Raw genomic sequence first — 17,705 nt, forward strand, 5'->3', positions numbered from 1 at the left:
CCATTCAAAATCCCATCGATTGCATAAGGCATACTCATATTCGAAGGTCCTGCACTTACGGACAAAACACCCGATTCCTCTCCATCAACCACAAAATCTGCATAGAACGGAGAAGCCAACATATAATTTGTTGTCGGATCTCCCTCCCTCTTCACCATTGCATCTCCGACCCCTACAAACAAACAAACAAAGATTTGTCATTTTTTTTTTCTTTCCTTTTCTTATCTGGTCAGTACCAACCAAACACAATATAAATAATACGATCATTAGTTCGATATTACATCAAAAGCCCGACTAACTTAGTCAGTACTATCCGGTAGCTATCTATCATATCTGACAGAAATAATCAGTACAATCCGAGCTGCTAAACAAGGCCTTTATGCAAAAAAACAAAAAAAAAAAGCTAACAATGTAATATTGTTAATTTAATAATAAAATATTATTAAATGTGTATTACATAATATAATATTATAGTTGTTAATTATTTTTCTTTTTTTAGTCCGACATTACACCAAATGCTTCACTAAGTTAGCCCAGCTTATTCTAGTCTAAGCCAGTCCAGCTTAGTCCTTGAAACTAGTTTAATCCGAGATAGTCCGATTCAACAAACGCAGGCGTAGATAAATTGAAGATAATCAAAACAGAAATTAATAAAATATGTGTAAAAGCTAAGAAAAGCATGTAGAAGATATCGCTCTTAATTTTATGTGAAACCTGAATTCCGTTCATTCATATGAAGACAAACTCGACCGACGTTAACCCACTAAAATTAGATATTTGAAATATTTTAAACGGTTAGTAGTAATAATATGAAATTACTCGAAAGATTGGGTAATTATCCGTGTAGTAAAAAAAAAAAAAAAAAAAGGATTTGTTACAATAGAAATGAAAGGGAAATAAAGTAACTAAAGAGATCAATGAAAACAAAAGTTTCATGAAAACGGCATGAGAGGATCATTAATACAAGAACAAGAGAAAGCCTTTACCCTTCCTTCCTTCTCATCACCCAACGGCCGAAAGGCTTTACAGAAATTCATAAAAATCTCCATTTTTGTAATTTTGTATATGAATATATTTTGCATTCAATCATTAATATCGATCACGACCAAACCAGGGTTTGATCAAGCATCACGATCTTCAATCAATTCTCAACCGTCTGATTGATGACTCCGGCGTTGACATGTCGCCGGCGTTGCTAGAGACCAGAGCTCCGGCGCACCCCCATCAACAGCAACAAGCGAACCTCAATAACGGTCAGATTTCTCGCCCTTTGTCGTTTGATTTTTCCTGGGTTTTCGTTGCCATACCAATCCGAGCAATATCAAAGTTCGTCACACACGATGGACCCATCAAATTTAGGCGATACATCGTCGAATTCGAAGGAGTTAAACTCCAATTTTAGCTTCAATACGCCGTCAGGTTCTCGGCAGGGGTCGGGTCTTTCCAGGCCGAGGCTTGTGAAGGTGAGGAGGGGCTCGGCGTCCCAGGTTCTGAAGCCGGCTGCCTCCTTGGAAACTGGGTTTCATCCGGGATTTAATCCGTTTCGAACGAGTTTCGAGAGTTCGAATCCAGTCTCATCCGGGCCAGAAGCTGGGACTTCAGTTTCTGGGGCATTTGGGACCCCTAAGAGTGGGAATGAGGAAAAGTTGTTTGGGGCCAATAAGATTGATCCGACTGCGAATTCGGGGAAATGGGATTCTAGTGGAGGTTTGGGGAGAGTTGTGATTGATGATATGAGGAATTTGAAAATTGGGAGCGGCAATGAGTTTTTCAATACAAAAGTGGGTGCTATTAGTTTTAATGCAAGAAGTTCGAGTTCAGCTGCGGGGTTGGATAAAGGTGGTTTTGTTTTTGGAAATGGCAATAAGAAGAATTCTAGCATTGATGAAAGCATTGTGTCAAAGCTTCCTGAGGATATGAGGAAGTTGAACATTGAAGGTCCCGAGAAGCGTGAATCTGTTGAGATAGGTAACGATCAAAAGTTTAATTTCAGTGCAAGTGATAAGACCAAGTCTGGGTCGGGTATTAATGACAATGTGGGTGGTTCTCTGGGCGAAAATGATGAATCAGAACTGCTAAATGAGTTGAAGAAGAAATTGAACATTCGAGAGACCGTGCAGCTGGATCAAAGTACTGACAGGCGTAATGCCGATGATGTCAATAAGTTTGTCTTTGGAAATAGTAAAAAGGATAGTTATTTATCAGCCGGAGCCTCAGAAAATGTACTTCCAGATAAGATGAAGACTCTGAACATAAAAGATACTTTTGATGGAAGAAAAGGTAATCTTCTATTGAGAAAGATGGAGAAGTTGGATATAGGCAGTAGGGCTGGAGACTCTACGCAACCAGATCCAGGGAGATCTTCACATGAAACATTTATAAAAACTATGGAAACTGGAAATTGTAGCGACAAGTTATTTCACATGAATGAGAAGAGGGATGAGTTTTACTTTACAAGCAAGCACGATGGTTTAGGCACACACTCTGTAGAATTTAAAACACCACACCCTAAAGCAAACGTGTTTACTGGCGTAAACAAGAAAGTGGAATTCAACGCGAAGAGGCAGTCATTCAAGGAAACAAAAATGAAAAAAACAGCTGCAAAATTAAGGCGTTCTACCTCAGCCCATCTGGGACCTGGGCATGATTTTGTTTCAAGAGAAGGCAGTTCTGAAGAAAACATTGAGGCCTCTGAATCCTATTCGCCAATGGAGGTTTCTCCGTATCAAGAAACATTGGCTGATAACCAGTGTTCAAAAGAGAATTCTGCTGCATCTGGTGAGTCATTTAATCTACATAACAACAATTCAGCCCCTTGTTCAGTACCTACAGTTTCAAATATTCTTATTGATGAAGATCTGGCTATGGCTACAGAACATTTGGATATAAATGAAGCTGATGCAACAACCAGAGAAGCAAAAGGGGACACTTATGAGTACCGTCACGATGGTAGTGTTGGTACCGAAGGAACTCTTGAAGGATCTATGTCCGAGGTTGAAACTGAAAGCTTTAAGTCTGCAGCTGAGGAGGTAGACTTTAATAGCGATAACTCTCATACTTCAGCAGAAACTGAAGCCAGTTCGAGCTCAAACATGGAGAGCCATGATACTGATGGAAGGCTACACTTTGGCTTCCCTTCAAGTTCAGAAAATAGAAGTGGGTCTAACTTCACCTTTGCTGCCTCTTCCGATGCTCAAAGTCAAGTATCTGCATCAAAACGCCTCCAGAAAAAGAAAAGTCTGGTAAAGGCTGGTCAAGATACCAATACTATAGTTCCAAATGTTAAGATTCCATATGCAGCATCCTCTTCACAGTTTTTGCCCTATTCTGGTGCTTCAGCACTTATGTCACCTGGACATTATCAGAAAATAGAGTCATCTATCCCACAACCCAGACATGGAGATAATACCGGAGTGCGTAAGGAACAGGAGATAAAGCAAGAATCTATTTCTTTGTCTGCTGAAGCAGCTGCAGCTCAGGAAGCATGTGAAAAGTGGCGACTAAGGTCAGGACTTGTAATCATTTAATCATCTTTGTCTATGCTTAGTTATATTTGGACCTCTGAGTGGAGTAATATAGCCCTGTGCTAAAGATGAACTTCTTTTTGTTGAATTTGATACATCTCCAGGGGAAACCAAGCATACTCTAATGGGGATCTATCTAAAGCTGAGGACTGCTACACACAAGGAGTGAATTGCGTTTCTAGAAATGAGACATCTAGAAGCTGTCTTAGGGCATTGATGCTGTGCTATAGCAACCGTGCAGCAACACGTATGACTGTTGGAAGAATAAGAGATGCACTTGGGGACTGTATGATGGCTGCTGCAATTGATCCCAACTTCCTGAAAGTGCAGGTTAGAGCTTCCAAGTAAGTATTTTCTCTTTACTATTTGATATTTTCTTTTGACTTTCCAGTATGAACCTCTGCGCTAATGCAGCTTCTTTTTTTGTTGATCTCACTTTCCGACATACAATAGGATGAGTTATGCAAACATTTCATGATATCTAGTGCGTTTTTACTTTAGACCATGAAGTTTTGGAATTTACGACCCAACCACCTGAAATTTATATGTTGGATATAAATTTATAACAAAAGTCAAACGATGGACTTTAAAACTTTAAAATTTTAAAATTTTGCTATAATTCTTGTTCAATTTTAATACAATTGATTGTTAGACTTTTGCTGCTTACCATTACTTGTACAATATTGTGCGGTTGTTCTTGGATCATCTGGTTCTAAGTTATTTTACTGTCACTCAAATTTCTACTTCTCATAATTTTCATTGTTGTTCTGCTGGTCTTTGATTAGGCATTTCCTATTGAATGTGCTTTGTCACTTTGATTTTTGAGTTCAGGCATAGAATTTTTCAGTCATAAATTCATAAGTGCTTTTCTTTTCACATAACATAACCTTCCCTAATTGTATTTCTTTTTAAAATTCTTAAAGCTGTTATCTTGCTCTTGGGGAAGTTGAAGATGCTTCACAACATTTTAGGAGGTGCCTGCAATTAGCAAATGATGTCTGTGTGGACCGAAAGATTGCAGTAGAAGCTTCTGATGGCTTACACAAAGCACAGGTAGTGTAATTAATTAAAAACCCGATCTTACTGCTTTCCATGCGATTCACTATTGTCTACATTTAACATCACTTACAAATTACGTTGTGTACATTATAAATTCTAAGTCGTATGTTGTGTACATGAAATTGGTTAATACAGTACTCATCTGAACCCTGATAATGCCGAAACTTTTTCTCTCAAAAACAGTTTAAGTTGCACACCACATAGTTTGTAGGGTGATTGAGCCAAGAAGAAATAAGGAATTTTCTGATTGTAAAGCCCCTATCTTGGCTTGTAAAGGGAAAAGACAGGAGAAAAAAAGGGATCAAAGTTGGAGTGTTGATCTGTTTGGGGTTTTAACTTATATTTAATTTCTTTCTTTTCATCTTCAATATATTATTTTGTCCGAAGGCATTGCAGATTTCAAATGTGCTCATAATTATTGTTGCTCATGTTTGATACTTGATTATATGGGAGGTTGTGAAATTGTAGTCAGGAATGCTTATAACTTGGTTGTAGAAGTAAAACCCTGTGGGATAGGTCAGAGGAACTATACTTTCAAGTTGGTATCAATTGAGGATGGCCAGGGAGGTCTAACAAATGTATTTGCAAAGGCTATTGTTGAGTAAGGACTTGGTATTGTTGGTCGACAGTGAATTAAAAATTTGGTTTGAGTTTCTTTTGGATTAGAATGAGTTATTGTGGGGCTGTTTTGCTGTTGTGAACAGTGATGATAAAGCGAAAGTGAGTGTTTTAGTGGATTTAAGCGTGTTATAAACAAGATATTGTAATGAAGTTTTGGGAATTTTAAATAACCATTCTGCATCCTCCAGGCCAGCGAATTTTTTTTTTTATAAAGCATATATCTAGAATTAGTTTGAGAGATATAGGATCAATAGCAGTGTGAGCGTGAAGGTTGAACTATAGTATTACGCGTACTCTCCTAAACCTCAAATTGAAAAGCAATGGTCTTTTATTTGTATATCTTCTCACTTGGTGCATTTTGTGTATATCTGAGGAGGAGATTGTGAATCATGTTTTCTCCATTGCTCTTGTTCTGCACAGTTGTGATGGAAATTGTGCAAGGGAGTTAGAGCTAGTTGGGTTATTCCAAATTGTTGTTTTGAGCTTCTAAGTACCAAGTTTGAGGCTTTAGGAAGGTGGAGGAAAGCTAAATTTTTGTGGGGTTGCTTTTGTGCTGGCAGTTTTTTGGAATATTTGAGTGGAGCGTAATAGAAGAATTTTAAAGAATACAAGGGTGTGGGACTAAACGAATTATGATGTAGTTAGATACTGGGCAGCTCCGCTATTTGCACATCAGTTTCGAATAAGGATGGATGCATTTGCTGCTGTGAAATGAATTTAGGTTTCAAGTCTTCAGGTTTTTGTATCTTAATTTGAGAGGTCTGGTTCTGTACTATAAGTTTGATTTTGGATTATGGGTAGCTTATCTAATTTTTGGAACTGTTTTTGTTTTTATTCAAACTTAGTCTTCCTCAAAAGAAAAAAAAAAAAAGAAAAAGAAGAATAGCAATCGAGTACCACCATGTAAAATCAGATGTATAATAATTTCAACCTTTAACTTTTTGCTCACATATCATTTTATATTTCGAAGTCCGATTTTAAAGATTATTTCACATTCTAGCAAGAGTGTACCCTATCCCATGTTACTGTGGGAACATGTGTAGATGAAATGTGGGACCAAGTTAGATAATGGGCAGCTCTTTGGATATTAGTTTCAAATGTGTAGGGATTATTTTCACTCTTCTATAATAATGGATGTGTTAGCAGCAATGAAAATGAATTTATATTTTTAAGTCTTGGTTTATGTAACATTATAACTTAGCTCTTTTTGAGAGGTCGTTTTTTATACTTCAGGTTAAGATATACATTTCTCTTTTATTATTTTTTGGCCAATAACAGTTTTATATTGCATACATGTACACACGTACCAAGTTTTTGCATGTAATGGGGATCGCTTGTGGATCCCTATCTGCATTGTATTTAATGATCTGAAATATATATATTATGTCTCAATTGGATCATCCCTGCAAAACATCAATCAAATCTTAAGCCCTTGTTTTAACTCTTGGATTTTTACGGAGGAGTGTTTGTATACAAACTGATTTGGGGTTTCAATTGCTGGCAGAAAGTGTCTGAATGCCTGAATCTTTCTGCTGGACTTTTTCTATGGAAAACATCTACTAATGCCGAGCATGCTTTACAACTTATTGATGAAGGTTTGGTAATAAGTCCTAGCTCAGAAAAATTACTTGAAATGAAAGCAGAGGCTCTTTTTGCGGTTAGTGATTTATTTAATCATGTTTTTTCCTTTATTGGTTTTTGCTACTATGATTTTCAGTCAGTTGTGGGTTTAATTCTGTATTCCCTAGCAGGTGCGGAGGTATGAAGAGGTGATTGAGCTGTGTGAGCAGACCCTTAGTTCTGCGGAAAAGAACAACCTTCCAGCAGATACCAATGACCAGGTCGTTTCTGCAGATAGTTCCGAACTCTCAAAGTACTTTTACTTCAGAGTCTGGCGGTGCCGTATGATTTTTAAATCCTATTTTTATCTTGGAAAACTCGAGGAGGGTCTTGCTACACTAGATAAATATGAGGAAAAGATGTCTACCTCATATAGGTAACTTTTAGACACGATTTTAGATGTTAAATTGTGTTAAAGGTTTGCTTTTGTTGCTTGAAGTTCCTAACAGTATGCGAATGTCCAGGAATTGGAGCAAAACTCTGCAATCATCAGAACCCCTTGTTCTCGTTGTACGTGAACTTCTGTCTCATAAGGTATGCTCAGTCTCTGCTGTGTTTCTTGACTTGTACAATCCTCTCTAGGTGCACATGTAATGTCACAATTGAGTAGAAATATTTGAACTCATATCTCATCCCATATTAAAGAAAGTTGGGCAGGATCCTCTTCAGCTGTCTTGCCGACATGTAATTACAAATAAAGACATGAAGTATTTTCAAAACTAGATAGGACTTTCTTAACCGTGTCTTTTTCCTCCTATAGACAAAGAGTGTATTTGTTACCTAAACGGCCTATTATCAAACCTCATTGGTTATCCTGGTGGAACTTTCTATATGTTAGCACTTGCTATGATGTCTGCCTACAGCTTTTTTAATTTTTTGTTTTTGAGATATATAGTAGTTTCTAGTCATTTGATTGCAGATATATTTACAAACCAATCACTTTCTCGAACAATATTTCCTTTTTCAAGTGGTGTCAGGGTAAAAGAAGGTTGTACTTTAGTTTATGCTTGGCATTCTTCAGTGTCTACTAGTTTGTTTTTCCAATATTTGATGCGTTTAATTTGGGGAAATGTTATTGGCACTCCACAAAGGTCATCCTTTACTCTTCCCTTATAAAAAGGGAAAAATTGTACTTTTGACTTATTTGGAGTGTCAATAACAGCTCCCTTAATTTATTCATCATTAACTGTTTAATTGAAAAATATGAAATGCTCTACTGCATATACATGCTGCTTATGTAGTGACTTTCTTCTTTGTTATTGTACATCGTAGGTTGCAGGGAATGAAGCATTTCAGGCTGGAAGACATACTGAAGCTGTTGAGCATTATACTACTGCTTTGTCCTGCAATGTTGAATCACGTCCATTTACAGCTGTTTGTTTTTGCAATCGTGCTGCTGCATACAAAGCATTGGGCCAGATTACTGATGCTATTGCTGATTGCAGTCTAGCTATAGCTCTTGATGGAAATTATCTAAAGGTTTGTTCAGAGCTGAAGTTTTCTTAATGATTCTTTGATATGGCATTGCTCATGATTTTACTTATTCATTACTTTTTTTCTTTGGTAAAAGGAGGGGCTGGTTTTATATCTCTGTTTGATTGATATCAGAGATATACAAACTAGTAGTCTTGTTAGGTCAATAAGGGGGCGTTTGATTGACCGGACTAGGACTGGATCATGACTTCTCTATGTGGGCTTATTTTAGGCTATTTAAAATGTGGGGTCTAAATAGAACCAACCCAAGCCAATCCCTGCAATTAATCTAGGACAAGCCATGAAATGTGCCCTAAGTGTATTAGTACCTCTAATCAATTTGTATCTTAGTGACACAGCACCTGTTTTTGGGGAGCATTGGGAATGTGTGTTGTGATACTTATTTGTGTGTTTGTGCGGTTTCTTCCTGTGGAAATGCAATAAATGGATCTTATGGCTAACACATTAATTTTCAAGGAAATCTTAAAACATTTCTATTTCAATTGCAATGCACAAACATCAAAGTTTCCAAGAATATCACGTTTTAATTTCAGATTGCAGTCTACTGAACTTCTCAAAATTGTGGTCAAATTTTGTTTAAGATATCCAAGAATTTTACTTTTGGGTTAACTAGGGGTGGGCACAGGCCGGGCCGGTCCCAAAATTGAAGGAACCGGACCGACCCGTTTGTAAATAACATGGGGCAAGGCTGGGTTGGGCGGGTTTTGGATTTTTCAAAATAAGATCCCGACCTAACCCGGCCCTTTTGAAACGGGCCGGTTCCTACGGGTCCTCACCTTCCGGTCCCTCCCTCCTTTCTACAACTCTCCCTCCTCCATCGCCTACCTCCTCAACTCCCTCCCCACCCAGATCACCTCCGCCAACAATGTGTCCGATGTTGACCCCATCCCCACCGGCACTCCGGTCATCGTCCCCGTCAATTGCTCCTTTTCCAACAATAATTACAGAGGCGAGTTCCAGCACCTCCACCCAAATATATAGAAGCCACATTTTTAGGGTCAGCAGGACAACTCAAACGGTGAGATCCGGTCCAAGACCATCTTCATCCCGGACAAGGAGTGCTAGAAGCCAGACCTGGGATTGAAAATTTCACAACTTTTCACAAATTTTGTAAATCAAAATTAAGAAATTGACGAAATTGGAAGAAATGAGGGAAATAAGTCACCTCGGTGTCGAGATCGGAGGAGGAGACGGAGGAGTTGGTGGGGGAGGAGGGCGGCGACAACATATCATTTCTCGGTGGGGTGTGGGTGTGGTGTGTTTATGCTCCGGGAAGGAGAGTTGCAGAGATGGGGGGAGAAGAAACAAGGAAGAGGAATGAAGGAGAAGGTTCGAGAGATTGGGGGAGGGGAGAAACACGGGGAAGTGGGGTGTCCGTGTGTGTGGAGTGTTCGAGAGTGAGACTCTGTCAGAACTGTCATGGGGAACAAAAGGAAGTGGGCCTGGGAGACAGTACCCAACACGGGGGTATTTTTGCAAACGGGCCAGTCCAGGTACTTGTTTTTCTATACTTTTGGAACCAGCCCGAACCTAAAATCTCAAAGCCCCGCCCCACCCCGCCCGTTTGTCTTTTTTTTTAAATTAGGAACCGGCCCGTACCCACCCCGAACCTTGATTACCCGCCCTGACCCGCAGTTCCTATACCCGTTTGCCCACCCCTAGGGTTAACCCTTGAGAATTTAAGACATATTAGATATGAGTATTTGGCTCCACTTAGAAGGTCTTCCCTGGATAAAAGATTAAAATGAAGGAATTTTCAGTCAGTTCAGTTTTGACACCATTTTTGATATCCATATAATTTTTAATTTCTAACTAATAATTTCTCCCATATCCTTTGGTTTCTGGTTTATATCAATCTCAAAGTGCAGCTTCTCCAGGGTTAGATTTTATTTATAGACTTTAAAAATCTGGTGTGCTTTGCTCAGGTTTCCTCATGTATTGTGTTATGTTATACTGTAGCGTGAATGTCAGTTTCCATTCTCCAATGAACAACGGATAGATGTGTAAAACATAACCTTACTTGTGCTTCACAGGCAATATATTTATCACATTTAGAATGGATGTGACCACGGAAATGCTCCTTGGTGATTAATTTTTCATAAGGATATGGAATTGTTATGAACTGTTTGCATGGGATAAAGTAATCAGGAAACATTGACATAGGCATATGGATTAGAATTGTTTGGCTCCCACATTTGGGATGTGAACGGGCTAGACTGGAAAAGAGTGACCTGAGCTTTCAGAATGTTGTACAAGATGTTGGCAGAGTTGTCAAATACTGTATGGTTTGTTTTATTGGTCCGTGTGAACCTTTGTATTTAAGCCTCTTGATTTATAAGTGGTTGCTTGTCTATGAACGTTTAAAATTTGAAGTCTATGTGTCAATTATGTTGGGGATGGAAGAAGACTACACTAATACAATTAAGTTGTCATTCCTCTAGTAGGTGGCGCTTTGCCACTTTCACGATCCTTACAAAGTTGCATTTCCTGTGACATATTGCATTTCAGAACAATTATTTTCTCCTGTATGTTATGTCAGTTCCTGTTTTCTTTTATACCTTTGCAGGCTATTTCTAGACGAGCCACATTATACGAGATGATCAGAGATTATGGAGAAGCTGCTAAAGATCTTCAGAGACTGGTATCTATTCTCACTAAGCAGGTAGAGGAAAAAACTAATCTGTGTGGAACATCTGACAGATCCATTAGCAGCACAAATGACTTGAGACAAGCTCGTCTTCGTCTCTCTGAAATAGAAGAAGAAGACAGAAAAGACATCCCCTTGGATATGTACCTTATTCTGTAAGTTTGTCTGCACCTATATTTGTTTCTGGCTTATGGTTGCAAACTGGCCCCTCTTTAGGACGTTTACATGAATGCTGCTAGACTGTACGGTTAAATAATTGTTGAGGCTGAGTTGTTATACATTCATGTGGGTGTACTGAGTAATTAACTGTAGCTGTTGAGGCTGAGGCTGAGGAAACCAATTTTTTAAATTATGGGGTGGTTCATTGACTTCCATCTTGTTCACAATAGTTAAAGTATCCTTCTGTTGGTTTAATTGCCAAGCATAAAAAACTTCTCTAGATGGTAATTTAAGCAATTGAAAAAACGAACAATAAAAGCTGGCTTTACAGTGAAGTGTATGGGAAAGCCTATGCTAGAAGCAGGGAGAACACTATCAGAGACTTGGATCTCGAATTTGTGACTATCAAGAAAATTTAGACCGAGATCGTCAACTTAACACTGAAGCTGCTTGCTGATAATTCCTTGGTATAATATAAGTAATTCATTATTTACAACAAGCTCTTTGGTAATGCTCCATGCTCTGATTGTAGGCAGATAAGAATAATCCAAGGAACCTAAGAAATACTTACACATGCCGTTTATGATTCTCCTAGAAAAGTTGTAGCTTTTTAAGATAGTTTAATTCCGAGTATAGTTGATTGAAACTATCATTAAGTTAATTCGGTTATAATGGTAGGGGAGTTGAACCATCTGTTTCGGCATCAGAAATCAAGAAGGCCTATCGGAAAGCTGCACTTCGACATCATCCTGACAAGGTATGTTATATTTTATGATTTGTATCTTGCCTACTGCTATTCACCGTCTAACATGTTCTTTTATAGGTTGGTCAATTCTTTTCAAGGAGTGATAATGGTGACGATGGGCGTTGGAAGGAGATAGCAGAAGAAGTGCACAAGGATGCTGACAGGCTTTTTAAAATGATTGGGGAGGCATATGCAGTACTTTCAGACCCAACCAAGGTCTCAAAACACTTCGCAATAATGCTTTATTTTATTTTTTTGCCGGTTATGTTTCAAATAAACAAGCCTTTGTGCAGCACCTTTTTGTTGAAAAACGTTTGTACTTTTTGTTCTTACTGCCATCATCCTTATTTGGGTTATCAGAGATCTTTTCCTCTTAGACATTGATATGCTATGGGTTTTAAACTTTTATCGGTAGAGACCAGTGAGATGTTTCATATTCTGGTCAATGATAATCTAATGATTATTGTTTGGGTATTGTGTTTCACAAAATCGATGAAGATGATGTTAAAATCCCAACTTTCTAAGATATTGTGGTGTTTATTTTACTCATGTTGCAGCGTGCAAGGTATGACACCGAAGAGGAGATGAGGAATGCACAAAAGAAACGCAGTGGAAGCAGCACATCTAGAATGCCAGCAGATGTTCAAAATTACCCATTTGAAAGAAGTAGCAGTAGGCGACAATGGAGAGAGGTTCCGAGATCATATGGTAACTCATCTTCTAGAGGGTCAGAAGCAACATGGTCAAGTAGATATTCTTGAAGACATGCCTGATTAGAACCTTGATTCTTCAGAAGAGGTTTTGAATGGAATGAGGTTAGAAGATGGATTTATTGCGTTGCTACATGTGTAGCTTCAATTCAAGGATCAACCGACATGTGCAGTTGATTCAGCTTGCATCTCAATGGTAGTGAACTCCCGACTGTCAACAGCTTGAATGGATTGTGATTGTTTACTGGCAGTAGGGGGGAAAAAGCTCTAGTTTCCTTGGAAAGTTTGCAGACTTACATAAGCTTTGGTGGAGATACTGTAGTCTGAAATACCAAACGAGGCGATGCCTCCTGCATCAATGTGTGTTTGTGTGTAGAAAAAGAGGACCGAGAATGCGTACAGCTGACGGTATGTGAAGACGCAAACCAGAAAGTGCTCGTTCCAGTTTGCTAGTCATTGTATCGACACGCCAGAGATTGTTTGAAGTGCTGGAATTTTTGTGTGTTTGATGCTTTTGCTTCAGAGATTGTTTGAAGAATAATTGAGCCTGAGAAAACTATTACCACAAAATATATTGTCGACACGCCACAGATACACACACCGGGTGAGGGGTTCTTTATTTTTGTGTACAGTCACTATTTCTGGGTGAGGAAGTTGAAATGATTTTATATATTTTTTTTTCAAATTCAATACATTTACATTACTAAGCCCAGATCCTGTGCACCGTTTTCCTTTTGCTAGCCGGCCGCCCTTTCGCGGAAATTTTCTTTTATGGCTCGTTTGATAATCCGTAATTAAAATAGGAGGAATTGAATTGATGTGCATTGAGGAATTGGAATGGGAGGTTGTTTATCAAAATTTTGTACATTGAAGTGTAAGAATACTAATTACATATAAAGCTATTTATCAATTCATCTGAATCATCAATGTTATGTTAAAATTTCTTATTCTAAACTAATTGTTGTACATTCTATACCTCATACAAAAAAAGAATCAAATTCCTATTCCCACAAATAGTAAACACAATATGTATTAGAATTTACTATTTAATTATTGCATGTATATTTATTTTTTAACGAAAACTTTAATTCATATAGAATAGTTCTATTAACACCATGCAATCTTACGAAGACATCCCACATTTTTATTATTTTCACTTAAAACTTTTATTTTACCTTTATTTTATTTTATTTTTCAAGTTGCAAAAGAAAAACATACTGATGAGGATGACCTTATGTATGTCATGAAAAATAGGCCACGGTATGTTTGCGGGCAAATTTTCCATCTGGATTGGTGGATCACTAACTTTAAGGACACCAATGTGATAACCAAAATTGGTTGTGGGCTTCCTAGAGTGCCGATTCAATACAAGGAGGATAATATCATTAAGGATATCAGGCAACCAATTGGTTGTGTGATTAGGGTTGATGAGGTTAGTCTGGGGCTTGGAAGTGGACCTTAGGTTCGCTTTAAAGTTTTGATAGTGAACCATGATGAGGATAACCCTACCCTAGTGAGCTACGAAAAGCTGTTCGAAGTTTGCTTCTACTGTGGTACGAGAAGAATTGAGGGACATGATTGCCTTGAGGTGGAGGCTGATGATGGCTGTTTTATGATAGACAGAGTATTTGAGGATGAGCCCTCAGTTTTCCTGAAGGTACAGTTAGTGGATGAGGATATGAAGGCCAACCTGCACAAGGATGTGATGTTGTGTTTTTCTAGCGCTGCAAATGTGGATGAAGAGTATACTGAGAATGATAAGGCGGGACAGAGAATAAAGGAGGAAGGTCCTGATGAGGAGGGCTGGACTACTGTGATACCTAAGTAGAAGAGAAAAGCTGAGAAGTGCAGGGTGGGGAAAGTTTGAGGGATGATAGGCTGAGGGACGTGGTTAGCAGCCCTAAACACAAATGGGTGGCTAGAGCTAACCTTGTCCAGAACTGGGGAGGTCTGGGAAGATGGTGGAGCATGATCAGCATGTTGAGTGAAAACTGTAAGTATCTTGGTATTGATAGAAATTGTTGGAGAATGATTTTGTGCTAAACCAGAATGTCATAGTCGCCTGCTGTTAGCTACTGATGGTTAAGTTCAAAGCAATGTGGTTAATGCATCCTAAATTTAATTAGTTTGTAAATAAGTTGTGTAACGAGCTTAATAAGGTTCAAAAGAGAGTTATGAATACTAATACCATTGGTAACAATAACATAAACAGCAACGACGAATTACAAACTGAAGCTCAGATCATTGATGAATTGTCCCAAGTTTTAACGAGCTTAATAAGGCTTGAACAGGTTTTTGTGTAGGATTTTAAACTAGGTTTTTTTTACTTGTTCTTCCCCTCCTAGCACTAATGAGATGTCTACAATTGCGAATATTATCAAGCCTTGCATAAATGAGGAGCAAAATAATTTTTTACTCTCCCCAATTACTGTAGGTGAAGTTTGGGACGCTGTAAATAGTATTGAGGCACTAAAAGCCCCAGGCCTTGATCGGTTTCATACTAGTTTTCACCAAGGTTGCTGGGATACAGTTAAGAACTTTGTTTTTTCAGTATGTTGAAGGATTTCTTTAAAAATAATGGGAGTCTCTGACTGACAAACCAAGGTGCATTTGCACCTGGTAGATCAATAAAGGATAATATTGTGATTGCTCATGAATTGTTCTCAAACTTTAACAGAAAAAAAAAAAAAAAAAAAAGAGGAAGGATGGGTATATGGCCTTCAAGGTGGACCTAGAGAGAGCCTATGATATCCTTAACCGAGATTTTATCAGGTATGTCCTTTTTAAGCTTGGTTTTAGGGTGAGACGAGTGAATGTGATTATATAATGCGTTACCTTTACCTCCTTCTCAATTATCATTAACGGCAATATACGTTGTTATTTCTATGAAAGATACTTGATCGACTCCTGTTGAATTTTTTATTCAAGTTGTTATGCCCATACTACACTTCGTACAAGTATGTTCATTTTGCACACCTAAGCAATTTTTTTTTTTTTTTTTTTTCTGTAGTTTGAATAATCAAAACTAGAATATTTTTGTGGAATGATTTGTCACTCATTGACACAACTGTAGCTCGTTAACGTTGACACACCCCGACCCCAAATAACAAAATTTATGGGGCTGTGATGTGCTGGCTATCACTAAATTGACCACATGACCCCATCGAGAGATGACATCATGAGCCAACTTAATAGCGAAGCCATAGTAAGATAATTATGATGTGGGAGAATTTGAACCAAAATCTTCTTTACTAATAGAATAAAAGCTACTACAAAGTCTCCTAATCAACCTACCCACTTGGGGACACAAGTACAGGGATAAGATCCCATTACTATCACATAACATCAGAGCAACTAGAAGTATAACACACTTCTAGTTATTTCTATGAAAGATACTTGATCGACTCATGTTGAATATTTTATATAAGTTTTTATGCACATACTACACTTCGTAAAATTGTGTTCATTTTGCTAGCAATTTTTTTTTTTTTTTTTGGGTAGTCTGAATAACCAAAGCTAGAATATTTTTGTTGAATGATTTGTCACTTTTCATTGACACAACTGTAGCTCGTTAACATTGACACACCCCGACCCCAAATAACACAATTTACGAGGCTGTGATGTTCTGGTTGTCACTAAATTGACCACATGACCCCATTGAGAGATGACATCACAAGCCAACTTAATAGCTAAGCCAGAGTATGATAATTATGACGAAGCCATAGTAAGATAATTGTGATGTGAGAGAATTTGAACCAAAATGTTCTTTACTAATAGAATAAAAGCTACTACAAAGTCCCCTAATCAACCTACCCACGTGGGGACACAAGTACAGGGATAAGATCCCATTACTATCACATAACACAAGTATTTGATACCTCACATTAGCAAATACATTGCTAAGGTAGTTTAAAAGGAAAATGCATTTTTCATTTAACAAATGACTCGCACCTTTTCCTCATCCCTTATAAGTGTAGAACTCCTTGTGTTAAAGTTCAACTACATCTAAGGGATCATTTTCTGAAGAAAAAAAAAAAATCAAAAGTCACTGGTTCTTTCCACCATTACGACTGGACTGAACATGTTTCCAATTGTGATCATTTTGCTTTTGGCCAGTTGCTCTCATACTTTGGAATTGGAGGGTAAAGAGAGTTGCCTCGACTAGAAATAAGTTGGAAATTCCGTTTGAGAGTTAAAAACACATTTATGATATGTTTACTAATTTGGAATTGGAATGACCGTTTAGACTAATCAGGAGTTAGAATGAGGAATCAAATTCCAACATACTGTCACGTAAGGATGGCAATGAATCGGTTTGGGGACGGAAATGCTATATCCATCCCCATAACCACGAAAATTAACCATATCCATAATCGCAAATTAACCATCGGGTATTATCCATAACCATACCCATTGGATAACGGATTCCCCATAGGTTAACGGTTATATCCATCTTTGTCAATACAAAAAATATATTCGCCTAATTGACGCATGATAATTTAATAAATATTAATTTCGTCATTAAATATTTGATGTATAAAACGATTTAATTAATGGATCTTGTGGAGCATAAAAATTAAAGCTAAACATTAATAATGTTGGTTGATCTTTGATATCTCCCATAGGTATTGAATTCTCATAGATTTTGATTCATATCAAAACTTTTGAACTTTGCCACAAAATGCAATTTACACAATGCAATTTTTGTATTCTCAAAGTAAGATTCGGTCAATAATAAATATACATACATACACACACACACATATATTATATAATATTTTAATATTATATATAATATTATATTATATATTATTTGATTCGGGTATGGGTACGGATATGAATTGGGGATCTTATAACCATATTCAAAACCATAACCGAATAATATTTACAGTTTTTCCTCATACCAAAATATACCCGAATTTTCAAACTCAAATTTAATCCATTCGGACGGTTATCTATGGTTATCGAATTTAACGGTTGAAATTTTAATCCTTACGAAGACTTAGCCTGCAAGTCATTTATCTGACTATGAGATTCTCCACTTTTCCTAAAGTAGCTTTGGAATTGAAAAGCAATCCAAACATGCGTCTAGACAAAGCAGACTTTGATTTAATACTTTGATCCTA

General features: G+C 37.6%; 1 protein-coding gene across 3 annotated transcripts; it reads left to right on the forward strand.

The window, feature by feature from the left end:
- The first annotated feature begins 947 nt into the window (after positions 1–947).
- On the forward strand, positions 948–13,291 carry LOC137714858 (uncharacterized). 3 transcript variants are annotated; one of them, XM_068454014.1, is made up of 12 exons: positions 948–2,778; positions 2,875–3,505; positions 3,629–3,868; positions 4,448–4,577; positions 6,709–6,861; positions 6,953–7,200; positions 7,289–7,358; positions 8,097–8,303; positions 10,885–11,120; positions 11,803–11,881; positions 11,948–12,085; positions 12,427–13,291. In XM_068454014.1, the coding sequence occupies exons 1-12, from the start codon at positions 1,341–1,343 to the stop codon at positions 12,628–12,630; spliced, it is 3,774 nt and encodes a 1,257-aa protein (XP_068310115.1). In that variant the 5' UTR covers positions 948–1,340; the 3' UTR covers positions 12,631–13,291. The 3 variants fall into 3 exon arrangements, with proteins under 3 accessions (XP_068310115.1, XP_068310113.1, XP_068310114.1); XM_068454012.1 differs by having other exon boundaries at positions 948–3,505; XM_068454013.1 differs by having other exon boundaries at positions 948–3,505; positions 6,956–7,200.
- The last annotated feature ends 4,414 nt before the right edge of the window (positions 13,292–17,705 follow it).

The sequence above is a fragment of the Pyrus communis genome, chromosome 14 (genome assembly GCF_963583255.1).
Source record: "Pyrus communis chromosome 14, drPyrComm1.1, whole genome shotgun sequence".
Lineage (NCBI taxonomy): Eukaryota > Viridiplantae > Streptophyta > Magnoliopsida > Rosales > Rosaceae > Pyrus > Pyrus communis.